Here is a 15,929-nt window from a genome sequence, read left to right as displayed (position 1 = left end):
ACAGACTCAGTCTCGTCTGCCCAGCAGAGTTTTCAGTAAAGGCAGAAATAACTGGAAGTGAGAACTGCTAATGAGCAAGTGAACTTGGACACTGTATTTCTGGTGTAACATATTTTGTTGACCATTTAGAAACAACAGTAATAACAGCAACTAAAGGATATTTCAAACAGATACTTTAAATGGACAAGATTTGAAATTTGATTGAAATATGGGAGAAAATTGGGAGAAATGAGAGCCCAGCAAGACACTGGGGAGAGGAGGAAGAATGACTGGCTGGCAAGGATGTTTTCACTTTCACTTGCTGCAGTTGCACAACATATTCCATTCAATGTAAGTAGGGAGCCTAAGCACGTGCATCAATCTGTCCTTACAAGTGAGTGTGAATGCGTCCTGTTGTACAGATCAGATACAGTACCTGCTATCTTGATGTTCATGTGCCCATCCAGCAGCAGGTTCTCGGCCTTCAGATCCCTGTGGACGATGTTGCGGTTGTGACAGTATTCCACCGCCGACAGGATCTGCCAGAACTTCCTCCTGGCCTCCAGCTCACTCAGACGGCCATGCTTTGCCAGATAGTCTGCAGCCAGAAGAGGGGGAGGGATGTAGGGGAAAACCATTTTTGAAAGTTCTGATTTTACATAAACTCTGATTAATTTAACAGATTGCTATATATATATAATGATTCATCATATGATTCATGATTTTAGTGGGAATTTCTGCATCATAATTTTCATTTTCAATGAAGAAAACATTAAAATTATGACATGATTTTTTTTTTGCTGGGGTCTGTACCAAACCAACATGTTTTTTTTCTTTACACCTGGAGAACATTATTTGTTGGCCAGGGCATGGCTGTGGCACCACAATACCTCATTTATAATGGGATTTTTTTTTTCAAGTACTTTAGCCTACCTTTATGAAAAAAAAAAAAAAAAAAAAGTGCAGCTCCTGTGATACAGCTATTGTACTTCGCCATATTGCAATTTCAATAATATTACAATTAACTATTCAACCCTGCTTTCGAGCACAATGTAATGTCATTTTTGGTGAGTTTAAATGCACACAGTCTGCCTGTGTCTGCATTCATGCGTTTCTCATTCTGCTAAATGTTGGTAGCTGTGTTGGAAAAATAATTTACTTTTTATTGAAGTGTGCAAGCCTAGTGTTAGCAATACTTTGCATGTAATGCACATTACAGCATGGTTTTGTAAGTGACTAAGCACGATGTAATGATTCTTCCAAATGCCTGTGCTAACCTTGTGTGGATGTGTGTGTGTGTTAGTGAGCATGTGTGTGTGTCTGAGTAGGCCAAGGGTTGTAGTGTGGAGAGAATGTAGTGTGTTGTCATAGCTGGGGGAGCAAAGGGAGGACCACACTTCTGAGAACTGGCCTGCTTCTACATGATGTCCACATTAGTACAAGCTGGAACAGCAAAGGGGAAGAGGAGGGAGGGCAAGATGGGAGGCAGGACGACAGGAGGGCTACAGATGGGAGGCTAAGATAATCCAAGCCCTCGGGTGTATAATAATAATAATGAAAAGTTGGTCAGTGTGTGACTATGTGCACACAAAATGTATATATGAACCAAGGCACTCTCCCAATATTTAACAAAAACATCAGATATATCTATTTATCTACTTAGTGATGACCACATACAGAATAGCTATGCAAACAGAGAAGCTGTTTGTTTGAGTAGACAAATACATGAAAACCAGGGAAGGGCTAGACCCCATGTTGGCTATGGAGGCCTGCAGGTCACTCTATTTTCTCAAAGCACTCAGATCATTGACCTGTGTCTCATTGTCCAGTTTCACAACCTCAGTGTTTCTCTCACGTTTTACCTTCAACATTCTCTAATCTTTCCAAAGTCAAGCCGACAGACTATTAAAGGCTACATGATTTTTATCCAGCCCCTGTGAACTGTGGAAATGTTGGTGTTTGTTGCCATCGGCAGGGTTCCTCTTCACACCTCTTCATACAGAGCGCTCGCAAACTCTTCATTTCACACCCTGTGGCAAACAGGACAGGACACTCATGTTGACACTCTTTCCAGCCGGCTGGATTACAGACCACCAACCAAACCTGACAACAATGCACACCAACCACAACAAACCTGACCAAAAAACAGTTCATATAGTAGGAAACCGAGTATACAAAATGTTAGGAAATAACTTCAGCTGGTTCAGGACTTCAAATACTACGCTAAACTGCCTTTTCCTGTTCACCTCTGCATCCCTTCTGTGGCTATAGTGTAACACATGAGCAATGACAGTTTCAGCTTTGACTGACCTGCTTAGTTCCTTTATAGAAAAGAGCATTTGTTCCTGATTTTTTTTTTGCCCTTACGGAGCAGAAAGGACTACCTTTATCTTAGATTTCTGCAGATATCGAAAAAGTAGTTTTTGCGTGGTCTCTGTTTTAATGTGCAAGCAGTTCCTTTACTTTCTTTTTTTGGCACATAAATCACTTTGACTTTGACAGAATGCTGAAAGTAGGCCTTTGTCATGCTACACTGACAAGTCACACCACACCAATTTCACAGCCCATTAATGTCAAAAACACCATGCCATTAACTACACATAAGATGTTTAAAGTGGAGCAACATATGTCCTGAGGGCAACAGCATGCGTCACAATGTAAACATCTCAGCCCCATAATACTTTATCCTCCCAATAAAAGCCTGGGCAAAAGACACTGTAAAGTAGAAAGTGTAAAGGTCACAACTTGCATTACTACGTTGCAGAAAGAGGATGCTGCAGACGGTCTGGTTCATCATCAACAGTGTGGCTGATGAATGGTTAACTTCAGACAGAATGAGAAAACCTGATTAGATAGGAGCTGATAAATTCCATAGAGGGGGCCGTCCGGTGACCGGGGCAGATTTCATGCGACGCTGCTAATCAAAAAACACACTGAGCAAGGGAATGTGTCAAGAGGGTCCTAACATGGACCTGCAAGGGGACCAGGACAGAAAACTAATGTACTGCAGAACTGGTGATACCTGCTCTGGGATCAAACCTCCCTCTCTAAAACACACACCGTCTAACACACACTGTCGAACACACTTACCTACACACTACCGGCCTTATGCCCTGCAATAACCCTCCCTCACCGAGGCATCATCATGGACTTTGGAGTATGAAATAAAGAATCCGGTTTAGGTGTTTAACACTTAAAACACTGTGACTGGATGGCTAAAAACAAAACCAACGGTGAGTTCTGTGAGGATGTCACCACTGTAGCGCCACTGCTGGTTCCAGTGTTTGAAAAACAAGCCACCACTATTTGAGCAATCAACGGCGAGCAGCTCCACACACATACAAATGCACACATCCACACAATGCGGTATGTCGCCCCAGCGGAGGGATGAGTAATCCACTGATTCAATGTCAGCGGGGGCAAGGACCTCAACACAGTCAGGCATGCAGTGTTGCATTCTGGGAAAGTGAACAGAACGAGTATGAATCATAGGGGTATTAGGGAACAGTCCAACAACCAGTGTGTTCCACTTCTGCTAAGTGCTGGGTGAGGAGCTAAGTCTCTCAACAGCTGCTCAGGTTTGGATGAGGCTAACACCATGGATACAAACAGGCTCGTCAGATCGCCCTCAGGCTAGACACCAAATAACACCAGCCAGACTGCGGGAGTGTGTGTCTGGAGCACATGGGGCGCACACACACACGCCTTTCTCCATTTCTACAAAAGTCTGCATCAGTACTGCGGAAATGGGGGGCCCTGAACCACCTAAATACAGCACCGGTATCCCTAGAGCCCAACCAATGCATCAACGAGAAAATATTATCGGCCAATCATGAATATCGCTAAGACGCAAAGCAAGAGAGTAAGGGGGCTACATACTGTTATATGTAGGCCATACTGACAAAATTAAAAAGTAGGAGTGTAACATTTCAACAAAACCATCAGTTCAGTTTGTACAGCGGTTTTTGGATCACGATTTCAGTTTTTTTTTTTTTTTCTACATCACAGAGAAAAAAACCCACTACCATTTCTAACCGTTTGATTATCAAACTGAAGATTTCTTGCTGCAAATGTGTGTGTGTGTTACGCATGTTAAAAAAAATAAAATAAAAAAAATAAAAAACAGCATTGGTCAGGCTCTATATATCACTTTCACACCCATGAATACATTAATAGATGTTGGTGTTGGTCTTATTTTGGCATCCACATGGATTTGCATTATGCAAGTACAGTACAAGTGTTTAGCACTGAGGATAAATTTTCATTTGAACATATTAATTGGCACTTGGACATAATGGGACACTGAAGACTCTGGAAATTGCATCACTCCTGTTGGATTATCTGTTTTTGCTGCCAATGCCATAGCAACTTCAAAGGTTTTTCTATGACAAAAAAGGGTCAGGTTCAAAGGTTTTCAATAACAATGCAGAGAGATGTTAGGAAAGACTCTTTTAAAGCCTTGAACAGGAGGCCAAGAGAGCCTCGTCTATTTTTATAGTCATTTCAGGAAGTAGATGTCACAATCATGTAGCCTATTATTGGACTCATCATGATGTATTGAATATTATCGAAGTCTAATAAAGACATATTTGGCTTGTAGAAATCAACAAACTTTGGCCATTTAGGAGTAACTGATTTGCGAGTGCTAAGAATCTTTACTTTTTTTTTTTTTTGGTTCAATAACAATAGTAGACAAGCATAGTTGATCCACACTCATCATGAATAGTGCAACACAGACAATACAGAAAATGTTATCAAACTCTTAAGGCTTGCAAATCATTTAGCACCAATTGATGATGTCCCCACTACTTTTTAAGAAACCTTAAAATGTTTAGCTGTTGTTGACATTGTGGAGAATGTGTTAATTTAATTATATATTTATTATTGAGACTGTAGTTTGCAGAGGTCTACATTATATTGAGAGGTGTTTCTAATTTTTTGTCCACCCTATTTTATACCAAAAGGGGGGACAGAATAGTGGAAACAGCTCTCAATAAAATACAGTCCAGTACATCAGCACCACTAACTATGAGCTCAATGCCTCCTCTATTACTGTGACAATTGTATTAGATTGTGCAGGTGGACCTAATGGCCACTGAGTATATATATTCACACACATAGATAGATAGATAGATAGATAGATAGATAGATAGATAGATAGATAAAAATTGATATAAAGAATATAGTTTGGCAATTAGCCTTGAATATGCCTTTTGAGAAGATGAGCATCTGTCTCTCTACCAGTCAGACAAGAGATCACTACAGCAGAGTCTACTCACTGCCAGCTATCATACTCGCCTCTCTCCAGCAGTGCTTTCTTAAATATGCATGCCCTACATTTCCCCACCACCTTCCAAATTCAAATGGATGTCCCCTGCTCTCTCCCCTATTCTCCTCTGCCTCCTCTCCCCTCCTGCCTCTGCTCTGCGACTCCACTTTATTTGTGGTTGACCCAATTTCCACGTTTGATCCATCCTGCAGTGGTGAGGCAGGCTGAGGAGGAGTGGACTGACAGACAGACAGACAGCTAGACACAAAGGCAAGTCAACAGTCTGGCATTGATGCCTGCGCTGTGCCCATTACTGTGCCCACCCACCCCCTGCAAGAAGGAACCCATCACTCTCCGCCTCCTCATGCCAAGCCCAGCACCGCTTCTTTGTCTTTACAGCTCTCGATGCACGCACGCACACACACACACACGTACATACACAGCCACTCCACCCCTCCTGCTCTGCATGCACTGGTGTTTGGTCTGAAGAGAGAACTGACAAGATAGAGGAGGCTCATCCATCGTCTCACTGATGCACTGTAACTGGGTGGATTGCTGAAGATCCACAACTTGAATTACACTGCGCTTTGTAACCTACTCCCAGGAGGAGACCCAAGAAATTCATTATGTCAGAAAAGAGCAGCCAACTCTCTGGAGGGCAATAGCAGAGGGAGAGTCACCCATTTGTCTAAGTGTAGCTGAATGGCTTGATCTATCTCCAGAATGTGTATATGCAAATTGGAAATGATTGTTCAATTTCATGGGATGGAATACGGTAATGCTGTTTGCTTCCAAAGCTGAGCCTGCTGCTGCTGCGGCTACCAGTCAGTATCTGCCTGGTGAACTCAACGCTGCTATTGCTGCAGCTGCTGATGACATATAAATGCCTTACATAACAATATTACATTGTGCAATCAGGATGTAGGGGTCCAGAGAATCAGGACAAAATGGTTTTGTAATACCTTGAGATGATCTATGAGGTAATCTATGGATTCTCTAAAATCAGGTTTGGCGCTGGCAAGTGAAGGGTTCGTACTTTCCAATTAGTCCCATGGTCATCACTAACGGGAACAGCAAACTCGTTTAAATACAACGGGCTACAGAGCCTTGTGCGATGTTTTTACTAAATCAGACTACATCTAGAACTTTCCCTCTTTTATCTGTTTCCTCCACCAATCTGTCTCTCTTTCTTTCTCTCTGCACATTTCTGCAGATCACATTCTTTCCCACCACATCATTTTCTCTCATTCAGTTTTCTAGCCTCTGCTCCATGGCTCTTTAGGTCACAGGAGCAGCAGTTTCTGTTGTTGAGTCAACATCACAAGTGGAACACTGGCCTCAGAATTACATAGACACACACACTCACACACACACACGCACACACATGTGAAACAGGCAGATATTTTGTTTACTGCAGACCGCTACTACAATAATCCTATCAGCTACCATGTCTGGAAGTAGGCTAAGCACAAACATTCTCAGACTGTCTAATAGGTGAAGCTAATAATCTAAGTGGAACACGGCCCACCTACAGGTGTCAACATCAGGCATGGTGCAGAAATGTAGTACAAATTCTAGTCATATTTGAGGCGAGATGGATTTAATTGTGGCTTGAAGGCAGATAATTGAGGGGATTCCAAGGGAGAAACTGGAAAAACAAAATCAAGCAATGTTTGAAATCATGTTTACCCTAAATCTCTAAAGTCCTACAACAAATGTAATGAATGTAATGAATGCAGGGATAATTAATGTCCTAACTGTAGCACTCAAAATTGATCTGCGCAGATGTATACCTCCGTGCTATGTTAATGTGCCAGACCTAGGAGCAGAAAGGGCTCTTTCATAACAAAGATGACTGCCACTGGTCTCATGGGATGTCCAGTGCCCTGAATCTCATTGGAGATCACAGTGTGCATGCGTATTACAGAGACAGTGTGTGTGCTGAGTGTATATGTGTGGTAGTGATAGAGCACGCGTCACTTGGCTCTGTGGCAGACTGAGATAATTTCTTATCTTCAAGTCCTATTCTTGCTATGTTCAGTCTTGTTTTTCCCTTTCGAGACAAGTCTCTTTATTTGTGCTTTTGACTTTTCTGTGTAGGGCAGGTCTACACAAAATGTTATCTTGTGGTTGTCTCTCCACATAACTGGGAGTTGCTGGTCTTGTGAATTCCTTCAGGGACAGAGCAGTGTTTCCTCTGGGAATTTTTATAACAAGGACGAATGTGATTTTGCTTTTTCGTTCCAAACCATTGTTCTTTCAATTTGATTTCTATAGACAACCACTGTTCTAAAACAATGTGCATGGTATGATATTATACTGACTGATACCAGTAACGAATGTAAAGCCCATTATTGCACTTTGATTGCTGAGGCTGACAGACATGTCATGTCTACTTGCAGATTTGCAGGAGTATATTTTTATGGCATTTTTTTTAATGGCAATTCTGGCCCTACTCACTTACTGCTCTCTTGGTAAATTACTGCCTGGAAATTACTGGGTATAATGAAAGGAATTATTTTAGCTCTCCATCCCTAAGATTGAATAAAGCAAAAGATTTTCATGTAGTATGGTTCCTTTGCTTACTGCAAAATGATTTAAATCAGGAAGAGATGGCCTTTCACAGTGGCTCCATGATGGAGCCCGATTAAATAAGCTGTCTAAGTTTTGTTTATGCAAGATTTACTTAGGCTTGGCCCTTAACCTTGCTGGACCGCTACTGGACTACTGCCTTGTGTTGGCTCATATGGTGAATTTTCACTTTGCACTTACAGTACCGCTTCTGTGATTGCCAGTTGTTATTTTGCCTTTGTGGAGTGCTGAATGCTCACTACAAGCAACTCAGCATTTTGCGATGCCTCTCACTCAACATCTCTCTTGAAGAAAAAGATTTCCAATCACCATGGCCAAATTTAATTTTTGATCATTATTTTGAGTAAGTCAAAGTTACATTATTTTTAAAAAATATGGGGCGTGAGCTGTATAAAGATTGTTTTTTTTTATTGTCACTTATGGAAGGTTCACTACTTCTGAATGAATGGGAAGAAAGCACTGGATACTCCACCTATAATCTGGGTGTCATGTGAAGGTCACTGAAACTGGTTGTATGGTATTGTAGTTAGCTTGCGTGTAGATAGAGCTTGGTAGTAGGGCTAAACATACTTATCAAGACAATAGGTTATCAAGATAATAACAGTTATCATCTTGATCTGCAAAACAAACACTGACTAGATGATGGCTAGAGAACAGTCTGAGAGAGACAAGAACTGCAACGCATGGGTCAGTTAACCCATCAGCACCAAGTGATTTGGACCGCACACTATACACACTATAATATTTACAGTTAACTCTTAATAAATAAGTCTCTCTTTTTTGAAGGTGCCTCTAGGTCCTGCTCTGGCCGGGGGAGCAGATGCCATCTTTAATGTCATTCCACACGCATGGCCAAAGAAAAGAGAACAGCGTCAGCATGTTCAGCAAGGCACATGGCAAGGGCTTCGTCAGAGCATGATCTCAGCTTTCCATCAACCATGTGACCTCTGAGGCCGAGGTTAAGATAGCTGAGAGACGAAAAGGAAGGTCAAAAACACTTTGATACTTCCTTGTTTGTAAACATGCACACAGCATTACTGACGCAAAGTGAGGCTTTTTGTGCAACTGCAAGGGGGAAGACATGCTTGAACCGGATGGGACAATGTTTCAGACACTGAGGTCAGCTTGACTTTGTACTGTGATAAACTACTCACCGAAGATCTCCCCATTCTTGGCGTACTCCGTTACTAAGTAAAGCATGTTCTTGGTCTCCATCACCTGTGAGAGGGAGAGGGAAGAAAAGGAGGTCATGAAGGAGGTTAAATGAGTGGGACAGTAAGCACATGTACAGCAGAAAGCAGATACCAAGTCTAAACAGCCAGGGTGACCAGACTCCTGCAATAAGACAGAATGTCAGATAAGAAAAATACAGTGTTCACAATACACGCAAATGACCAAAGTAACACTTTTGACACAAAAAAGATTATACAACTGTCCACGTGGCATTATCTAGGTTAAACCATAGTGTCTGGCACCCACAAAAAAGGCATGAATGGTGCAGGGCCTAAATATAGTATCCATGTAAGAGAATGGAGGTGGACGGATGGTGCGGAGTACATTTGAATGGTACTTAAAACCTCCCAGTCCTGACACGGTGCCGATGGAGCCTGGGTTGTGTAGGAGGAGGAGAACTGATTTAGCAGCAGAAACACTCAAGAGATGAACAGAACTAAATGTGGAGGGGAGAATCAGATGGAGAACAGAGGATGAATCAGACACATGGAGCCAGACATTCACACTAGAAATCCCACGCTTGTTGTTTATGATCAATTTTCCATCTGCTAAACTGACCGATTCATGGATTAAGGAAACAAAAGCCAAGTCCCTTGGCTGGCTCAGGTTGCATAATATGCATACGGTTACATTTTGTCCTCAATATTAATCCCAGTTATCATCTGATAAATTACCTATCCCCACCAACGCATTACAAAGTTGCAGTGTAATCGATCGATGAATTCATAGGAGCTCATTTCGATTGTTGAAGACCTTTTTGCAAATGGAAAGGTACCAAAATGTCAGAGGATGGTGAGGTGTCAAAAGGAAGTAGGAGACAACAGAGGGCTGGTCAAGACTGAGGTCAATATAGAAAAGGCTACAGAGCTCATCGATGAACTGCTGGTAGGGTACAGAGCTGAGTTTGTGTGTGTGTGTGTGTGTGTGTGTGTTCGTTAGCTCAGGCTTCCCTCTGGGCCACAGGGCTACCGTCTGTTTATGAAAAGGCTGCAGAGGAAATGACTAATTGACCTGAGCTGTTTGGATGGATGGGTCTTTGGAAATAATGATACACACCAAAATTACACAGCAAAAAGCTGGACAACTGCCAAATGGTTGTGTAATGATAATGAACACCCATTTAGTTTCCCTGAACAAACTAATAAGACCTCAAGTCTTATGCAATACAACTAAGTCACCCTAAAATTGGAGTTCTTGGTGGGTGTGCTGGACAGTGAACATCATGTTAACTAGGTGAGGTGAGTTTCGCTTCGCCCAGCGCCTGTACCAACAAAGAGAGCACAGCGACCACAACATATGTGTTCTTAGAAAAACTTACAGTTCATATAAAAGTTATGTGAACTTCCTGGCACATTTGGGCCTGCACATTGCTGGTATAAAAGTGCCAAGATGCCATGAGGGAAATGACACCATCTCATAAATAGCAACAGCCTGACTAATTATAGTAAATAACACATTTTATGCTCATTGTTTACTTTTACAACTTCATAAAAGAAAGGTTCTGATAGATTGCTTCTAGGCAGTGGCAAATCGCATATGAAGTGTCATTTAAACTAAATTGTCGTGCAAGAAATATTGACAGTGTGTCCTCCTGTTTAAACAAACGAGATGCATACTTTTACGAGGTGGCATTAAAACAAATACGCTGACGCCAATACATAATGAAGCCTTTTAACCTGGAATAAACCTGACTTGATGGAAATCGACACTCTGCAGGTAAGCTAGATTTAAGTCTCCAAACATAAAAACAATGTGGGTATGTAACAAAACGAGGCCCAATTTCACGACATTGTGTACACAGAGCGCAACACGGCCGCACAGTTAAGACCTTATGTATCCCGAAAAATTATAGTGCTTTTAAATTTATTCATCTGATCCCCAACTCGACTGTTTAAATCAGGCCAGGAGCAGCGCCTTGATATAATGCAGAACGCACACAGAGACACACAGCGTCAAGTGTCAGTCAGTCATTAACTCTGCTCCCGTATCTTAAACTATCCAGCGGTGACAGGTTCAGCTAGGCAGGAGTTGTTTGCTAATGCATTAGAAAATGGCCTGAATGGGTCTTGTGCCTCAACACCCTGACTGCCAAAGCTGCTAGAGAGATCAACAAGAAGCAGAATAAATGCTGCTCCACTGCGTCGTTCTGTTCTCAGACTACAGTCGGAAGCAGAGCTGCTAATGGTGGGTTGCCACAGCGCTGTATATCCTGTTTTCACTCCTTTCACATTACTGTTACAGTGACAGATGGCAAAGAGTAGTGATTGAGAGCAGCAACCATGGAATAAGTTGGGTCTTAGTGCACAAAATGGGAATAGAACAAAAAAAAAGAAGGTGAATCAAGGAGCAATAAAAAGCAAAATAACAAATACAAGAAAAAGCGCAAACCACACAGTTAAAACAGCAAAACACATGACAATAAGCGGTATCACAATCTTTAAACTATTTCCAAAGGGTGTAGCAATAAACAGCGGGTAAAGAAAAAAACAGAAAGGAAACAAGACAATGTCAGCTATGTCAGCATCTAAGGTCAGAGGGGTTTACTTCGGTCCTGATCTTACACCTATAAAACATGAGGCTCTACGCTTGAAGTGCTGCAGCTAAAGGCTCACCTGGTACAGCTTGATGATGTGCGGATGGTCTAGCATCTTCATGATCTGGACCTCCCTGTAGATCTTCTCCAGGTTGACAGCATCCAGCTGGGTCTTGTCAATAATCTTGATGGCCACCTGCAAGACAGACAAACCAACAATCAACACAAGTTGTTTTCGCAATAATGAACACCAGAGTCCTCATAAGGGCTCATGAGGGACTTGTGGGGAATGAGTACAAAAAAAGAAAAGAAAAAAAAAGAAAAAAGAAGCCCGGACCCCCTCATAACACATACCCTAAAAAGACAGCGATTTATTATTTTTGAAGAGGCACAAGGAGAGCGTGATCCATTTCAGATGTGAACGCAGAGATCTGTCTCTGAGATACTGGTGTGAGACGCGACAGACTAAATACTTAAATACCGCTTTCTTCACAAACAGCTCGGAGATTCGAGCCATGAAGCATCATTTTCAAGGCACAGCAGAGGCAAACAAATGCCACAATGACACATACAAGTGTAAATCACGCCGCATGCACACACACACACACACACACACACACACACACACACACACACACACACACACACACACACTTACACAATTTAAGCACCTCTTGGCTTTGATTAATAGTGTCCAGTAGGTAACAAGCAATATCATCATCCCTCTCAGACTATCTCATAAACAACATTTCATCAGTGTGATCTGAAGTGTTCCAAATGTCTGTGAGCCAAGCTGGGAAGAGTAAACACCAGGAGACCACAGCTCCCCTCTCAGTAATCACACCACTATAATATGCAGCTAGCAAACTTATGCTTGTTTGGAATCGGTGGTTCTCAAAGTGGTGTCTGAAAACCTCTGCATGAAACAGCTCCACACACTCATACTCAGCACTGAAAAATGTGCAATAATGGATGTTTTCCTGAGTTTAAGTCCCTTTGTTGTGATCTCCCTATCCACGATAGAGTAAGTTTTACGATTTGGTGCTAAATCCCATCAAAAAACCCAAATCTTTTGAAAGCACGCTAATTCCTAAGTGGGAGCATCTAGGAAATGAACCTTTAAATCACTGGCTTAATACACAGGGTATTCAAGGTCCTTAGATTTAACGTTGTTGATTACATCCACAATGCTGACAACACACACACACACACACACACACACACACACACACACACACACAAAATATAAAACACACCCTGGACACACACCCTGCAAGGTCATTTCAGGTGAGCCAGTTAACAGTCACAGAGGAATATTTGCATATGCACAATGAAATGAGTGTAGAAACGCCAGACACTGCTGAAAAAAATAAAAACAGATCTGAGAGGTAGTAAACCAGCTACCTGCTGAGATCAGCTGCTGTACGAAACCTGCTGCAGGCCAGGGCAGGGCCAGGTAGTAAGTGTGAGGACACCTTCACCCCCTGAACCCACGTCTACAATACAGAGTGCACAGAATGAGCCGGACACGTATGGTTAACATACATCGATACAAGAAGTGGGTTACGCACACACTGAGGTACACCTATCTAGGAATGTGCACACACACACTGTTTAACTGTGCTGTCCCAAGTGTGATTAGGCTTTGTTACACATTACAGACATACTGGGCCAAGATCTCCTCACAGGTGCTGAAACAATTAGTCAAATACTGTTTTATCAAAAAAGTTTGTTATTAATCAAGAAAGAATCCTATACATTTGCTCATTACAGCTTCACTAAGATCACTAAGATGCTAAGATTTGCTTACTTTTCTCTGTTCACATTAGAAATGCAATGATCAGTTAGATAATCGATTAGTTGCCAACTATTAAATTAATCATTAACTATTCTGGCAATTAACTAATGGTTTTGAATGATTATTAAAAAGAAAATTTTGAAATTTTCAGGTTCCTGCTTCTAAAATGTGAATATTTTCGGGTTTCTTTAGTCCTCTTCAACAGTAAAGTTTGGGTTACTGTCAAAGAGGTAATCTTTGGGTTGTGGACTGTTGGTTGAGACAAAACAAGACATTTGAGGACCTCGGGCTGTGGGAAATCGTGACCAACATTTTTCACCATATTCCGACATTTTATGGACCAAACAAGAACTAATCAATTAATGGAGAGAATGTTTGGCAGAAGTGATAATAAAAAAATAACTGTTAGTTGCAGCTCTAGTTCACATCAAAAAATCAAATTAATACAGCACTTTGGGCTATGCTAACATCCAATGAGCATTTGTCGTTATTTTAGACACTTTACAGACTAAATGATTACCTCTCATTCAGGCTAAGTCACTAGGCAGGTGGCATAGTATAACATTAATAGGCTGCTTCTATCGCTGAGGCTTGGCCACTGCAACAAACTAGTCAAGGTAAGCAGCTGCTGTCGCTGTCTGCACCAACTACAGCTGAGTGACCTCTACCTAACAGGCAAAAACAGCAGTCTGCAAGCCATGTGCCACTGAGGGCTATGTGCATTCAAGTCTTCATGCAAACCAAAGAAGGAGAGGGCCAACTAACCAGTGAGATCAGCTGGTGTGGTGTGTGTTGTACTGGGATAAAATGAAGCTGCACCACCTTACAGGCTACAATGACCAGAATAACAGGACAAAGGTCTTAGCAGTCCCTTTTTTCATAAATCCTAACAAAGGTCTACAGTCTGGGTGATGTAAATCCATGTTTTGTTTTACAGTAGGACTGCTCACATTCAATCTCAAAGAGGTGGGGGTTCTAAGCTCAGATCAAAGGCCAAAGTGTGTTTTTCCCCAGTTTCCCTGCCTGCCTGCTTGTTTTTTCTGTCACTCTTTCTGTCTAGCACACACACACACACACATACACACACACCACCAGAGGAGCCCGTTCACACATGGACTGGCCAATCTTTACACCACATCGCTGTGTTTCTGTCATTACAATGGAAAGTCATGGCACTCAGTGGTACTGGTGCAGAAAGGACAAGAACACTCGAGCACTGATGACACAGGCCTCTGTTGAGGTCTTCTGTGTTACTGGAGAGGGAGGACACAGGGCATGAAAGGGCCTTTAGGTTATCTTTGAACAAATTTGTTGTTGCATACTAGTGTGTGCAAGCTCTGCTACTTACTGCACTGGTACTGTTTAGCCCAAGAGTGCAGTTTCATGTGCTTGTAATACTGCTCCAATCCTTCTCCAAAGTGAAGACCCCAGAGGAGTGTCAGTGGATCACTGCCTGCTCGCTGAATACTATCAGCCTGCATGCATGCACAACACTTTCCTTTCCAATTACAGAGCACTGGCAAAGCTCGGCCACCACAAAGATCTCAGCACTGCTGGAACATGAAGCCACTAAATCACATCATTATTTGGATTACATAACGCGACCACCGACCCATGCTGCATGCCCCAGATACAGCAAGTATAGCAACTGTGTTGTTGTTTACACCAGCCTCTGGGATGGTACACTGTGTGGGTCAGCACCGAGGAGCACAGGTGGATGAGGAGCAGTTTGGGGAAAAGCAGAGCTGAGCAGGGTAACAGTGTACGTTTCCAAACAGTGGCTCGACCTCTTACTGGCAGTGATGATGGTTGAGGAACATGAACATGCAGAGGGTGTCGTGTACCTGCATGATCAAACGTTGTACCATGCACCAGCTGTTGCTCAAACTGCGCGGTTGTCACTTTGGCACAGCCGGTAGTTAGCTGACCCAAGTTTATGGACACCGTTTCTTTTTCGGTATGTGCTGTGAATATTTAATAATGTCAAGTAGTGCATAAAAGTTATGTAACTCAGCCAAACAGCAGCCTAAGTTAGCTTTTGGCTAACTAGTTCACCGACACCGGACTCACCTCGGTCTTGGTTATGCGGTGTCGGGCCAGCTTCACAACAGCGAAATTGCCCTTTCCTAAAGTGCGCTCGATGTCGTAGAAGCCCACTCGGACGGGACCCCGGATCAGCGGTTTTTGGAGACTGTCAGCCATGACCATGCTGTTCTAAATGGGACTGTAGTGGAAGAGTAGGAGGCAGCCAGACGGACAGGGACGGGGCTCACAGGCTTGAGCAGCTACAGATAAAGAGGAAAGGAAAACAAACCGCCCGCCGCCGCTCGAAACGTGTCCATTAAAAATAGACAAAGTTGATTTCTGTGTCGCCCTGCCAGCTTGAATGTTAGTGTGGCGACACTGTCCTTCAGCGCGGCGATACGAGGCAGGCCATTTGCTAAGCCTGGGGGCTGTCACGCCACGTTCTCCAATACAATAGAGCTATAATATTTCAGCCTGAGGTACCTCTATCAGCTAGAGAG

At 42.6% G+C, this 15,929-nt stretch overlaps 1 protein-coding gene across 2 annotated transcripts in view; it reads right to left on the bottom strand.

The window, feature by feature from the left end:
- sik2b (salt-inducible kinase 2b) overlaps window positions 1–15,612 on the bottom strand; it is a 38,864-nt gene extending 23,252 nt beyond the window's left edge. For both annotated transcript variants that reach the window (XM_030066770.1, XM_030066771.1), the window contains exons 1-4: window positions 15,475–15,612; window positions 11,686–11,802; window positions 8,995–9,058; window positions 416–577 (exon numbers count right to left, since the gene is read on the bottom strand). In XM_030066770.1, coding sequence (XP_029922630.1) covers window positions 416–577; window positions 8,995–9,058; window positions 11,686–11,802; window positions 15,475–15,612 — 481 coding nt within the window. The remainder of the gene's footprint in view (window positions 1–415; window positions 578–8,994; window positions 9,059–11,685; window positions 11,803–15,474) is intronic.
- Between the last annotated feature and the right edge of the window lie 317 nt (window positions 15,613–15,929).

This window comes from Myripristis murdjan, chromosome 13 (assembly GCF_902150065.1).
Source record: "Myripristis murdjan chromosome 13, fMyrMur1.1, whole genome shotgun sequence".
Lineage (NCBI taxonomy): Eukaryota > Metazoa > Chordata > Actinopteri > Holocentriformes > Holocentridae > Myripristis > Myripristis murdjan.
This window is presented reverse-complemented; position numbering and strand designations above follow the sequence as displayed.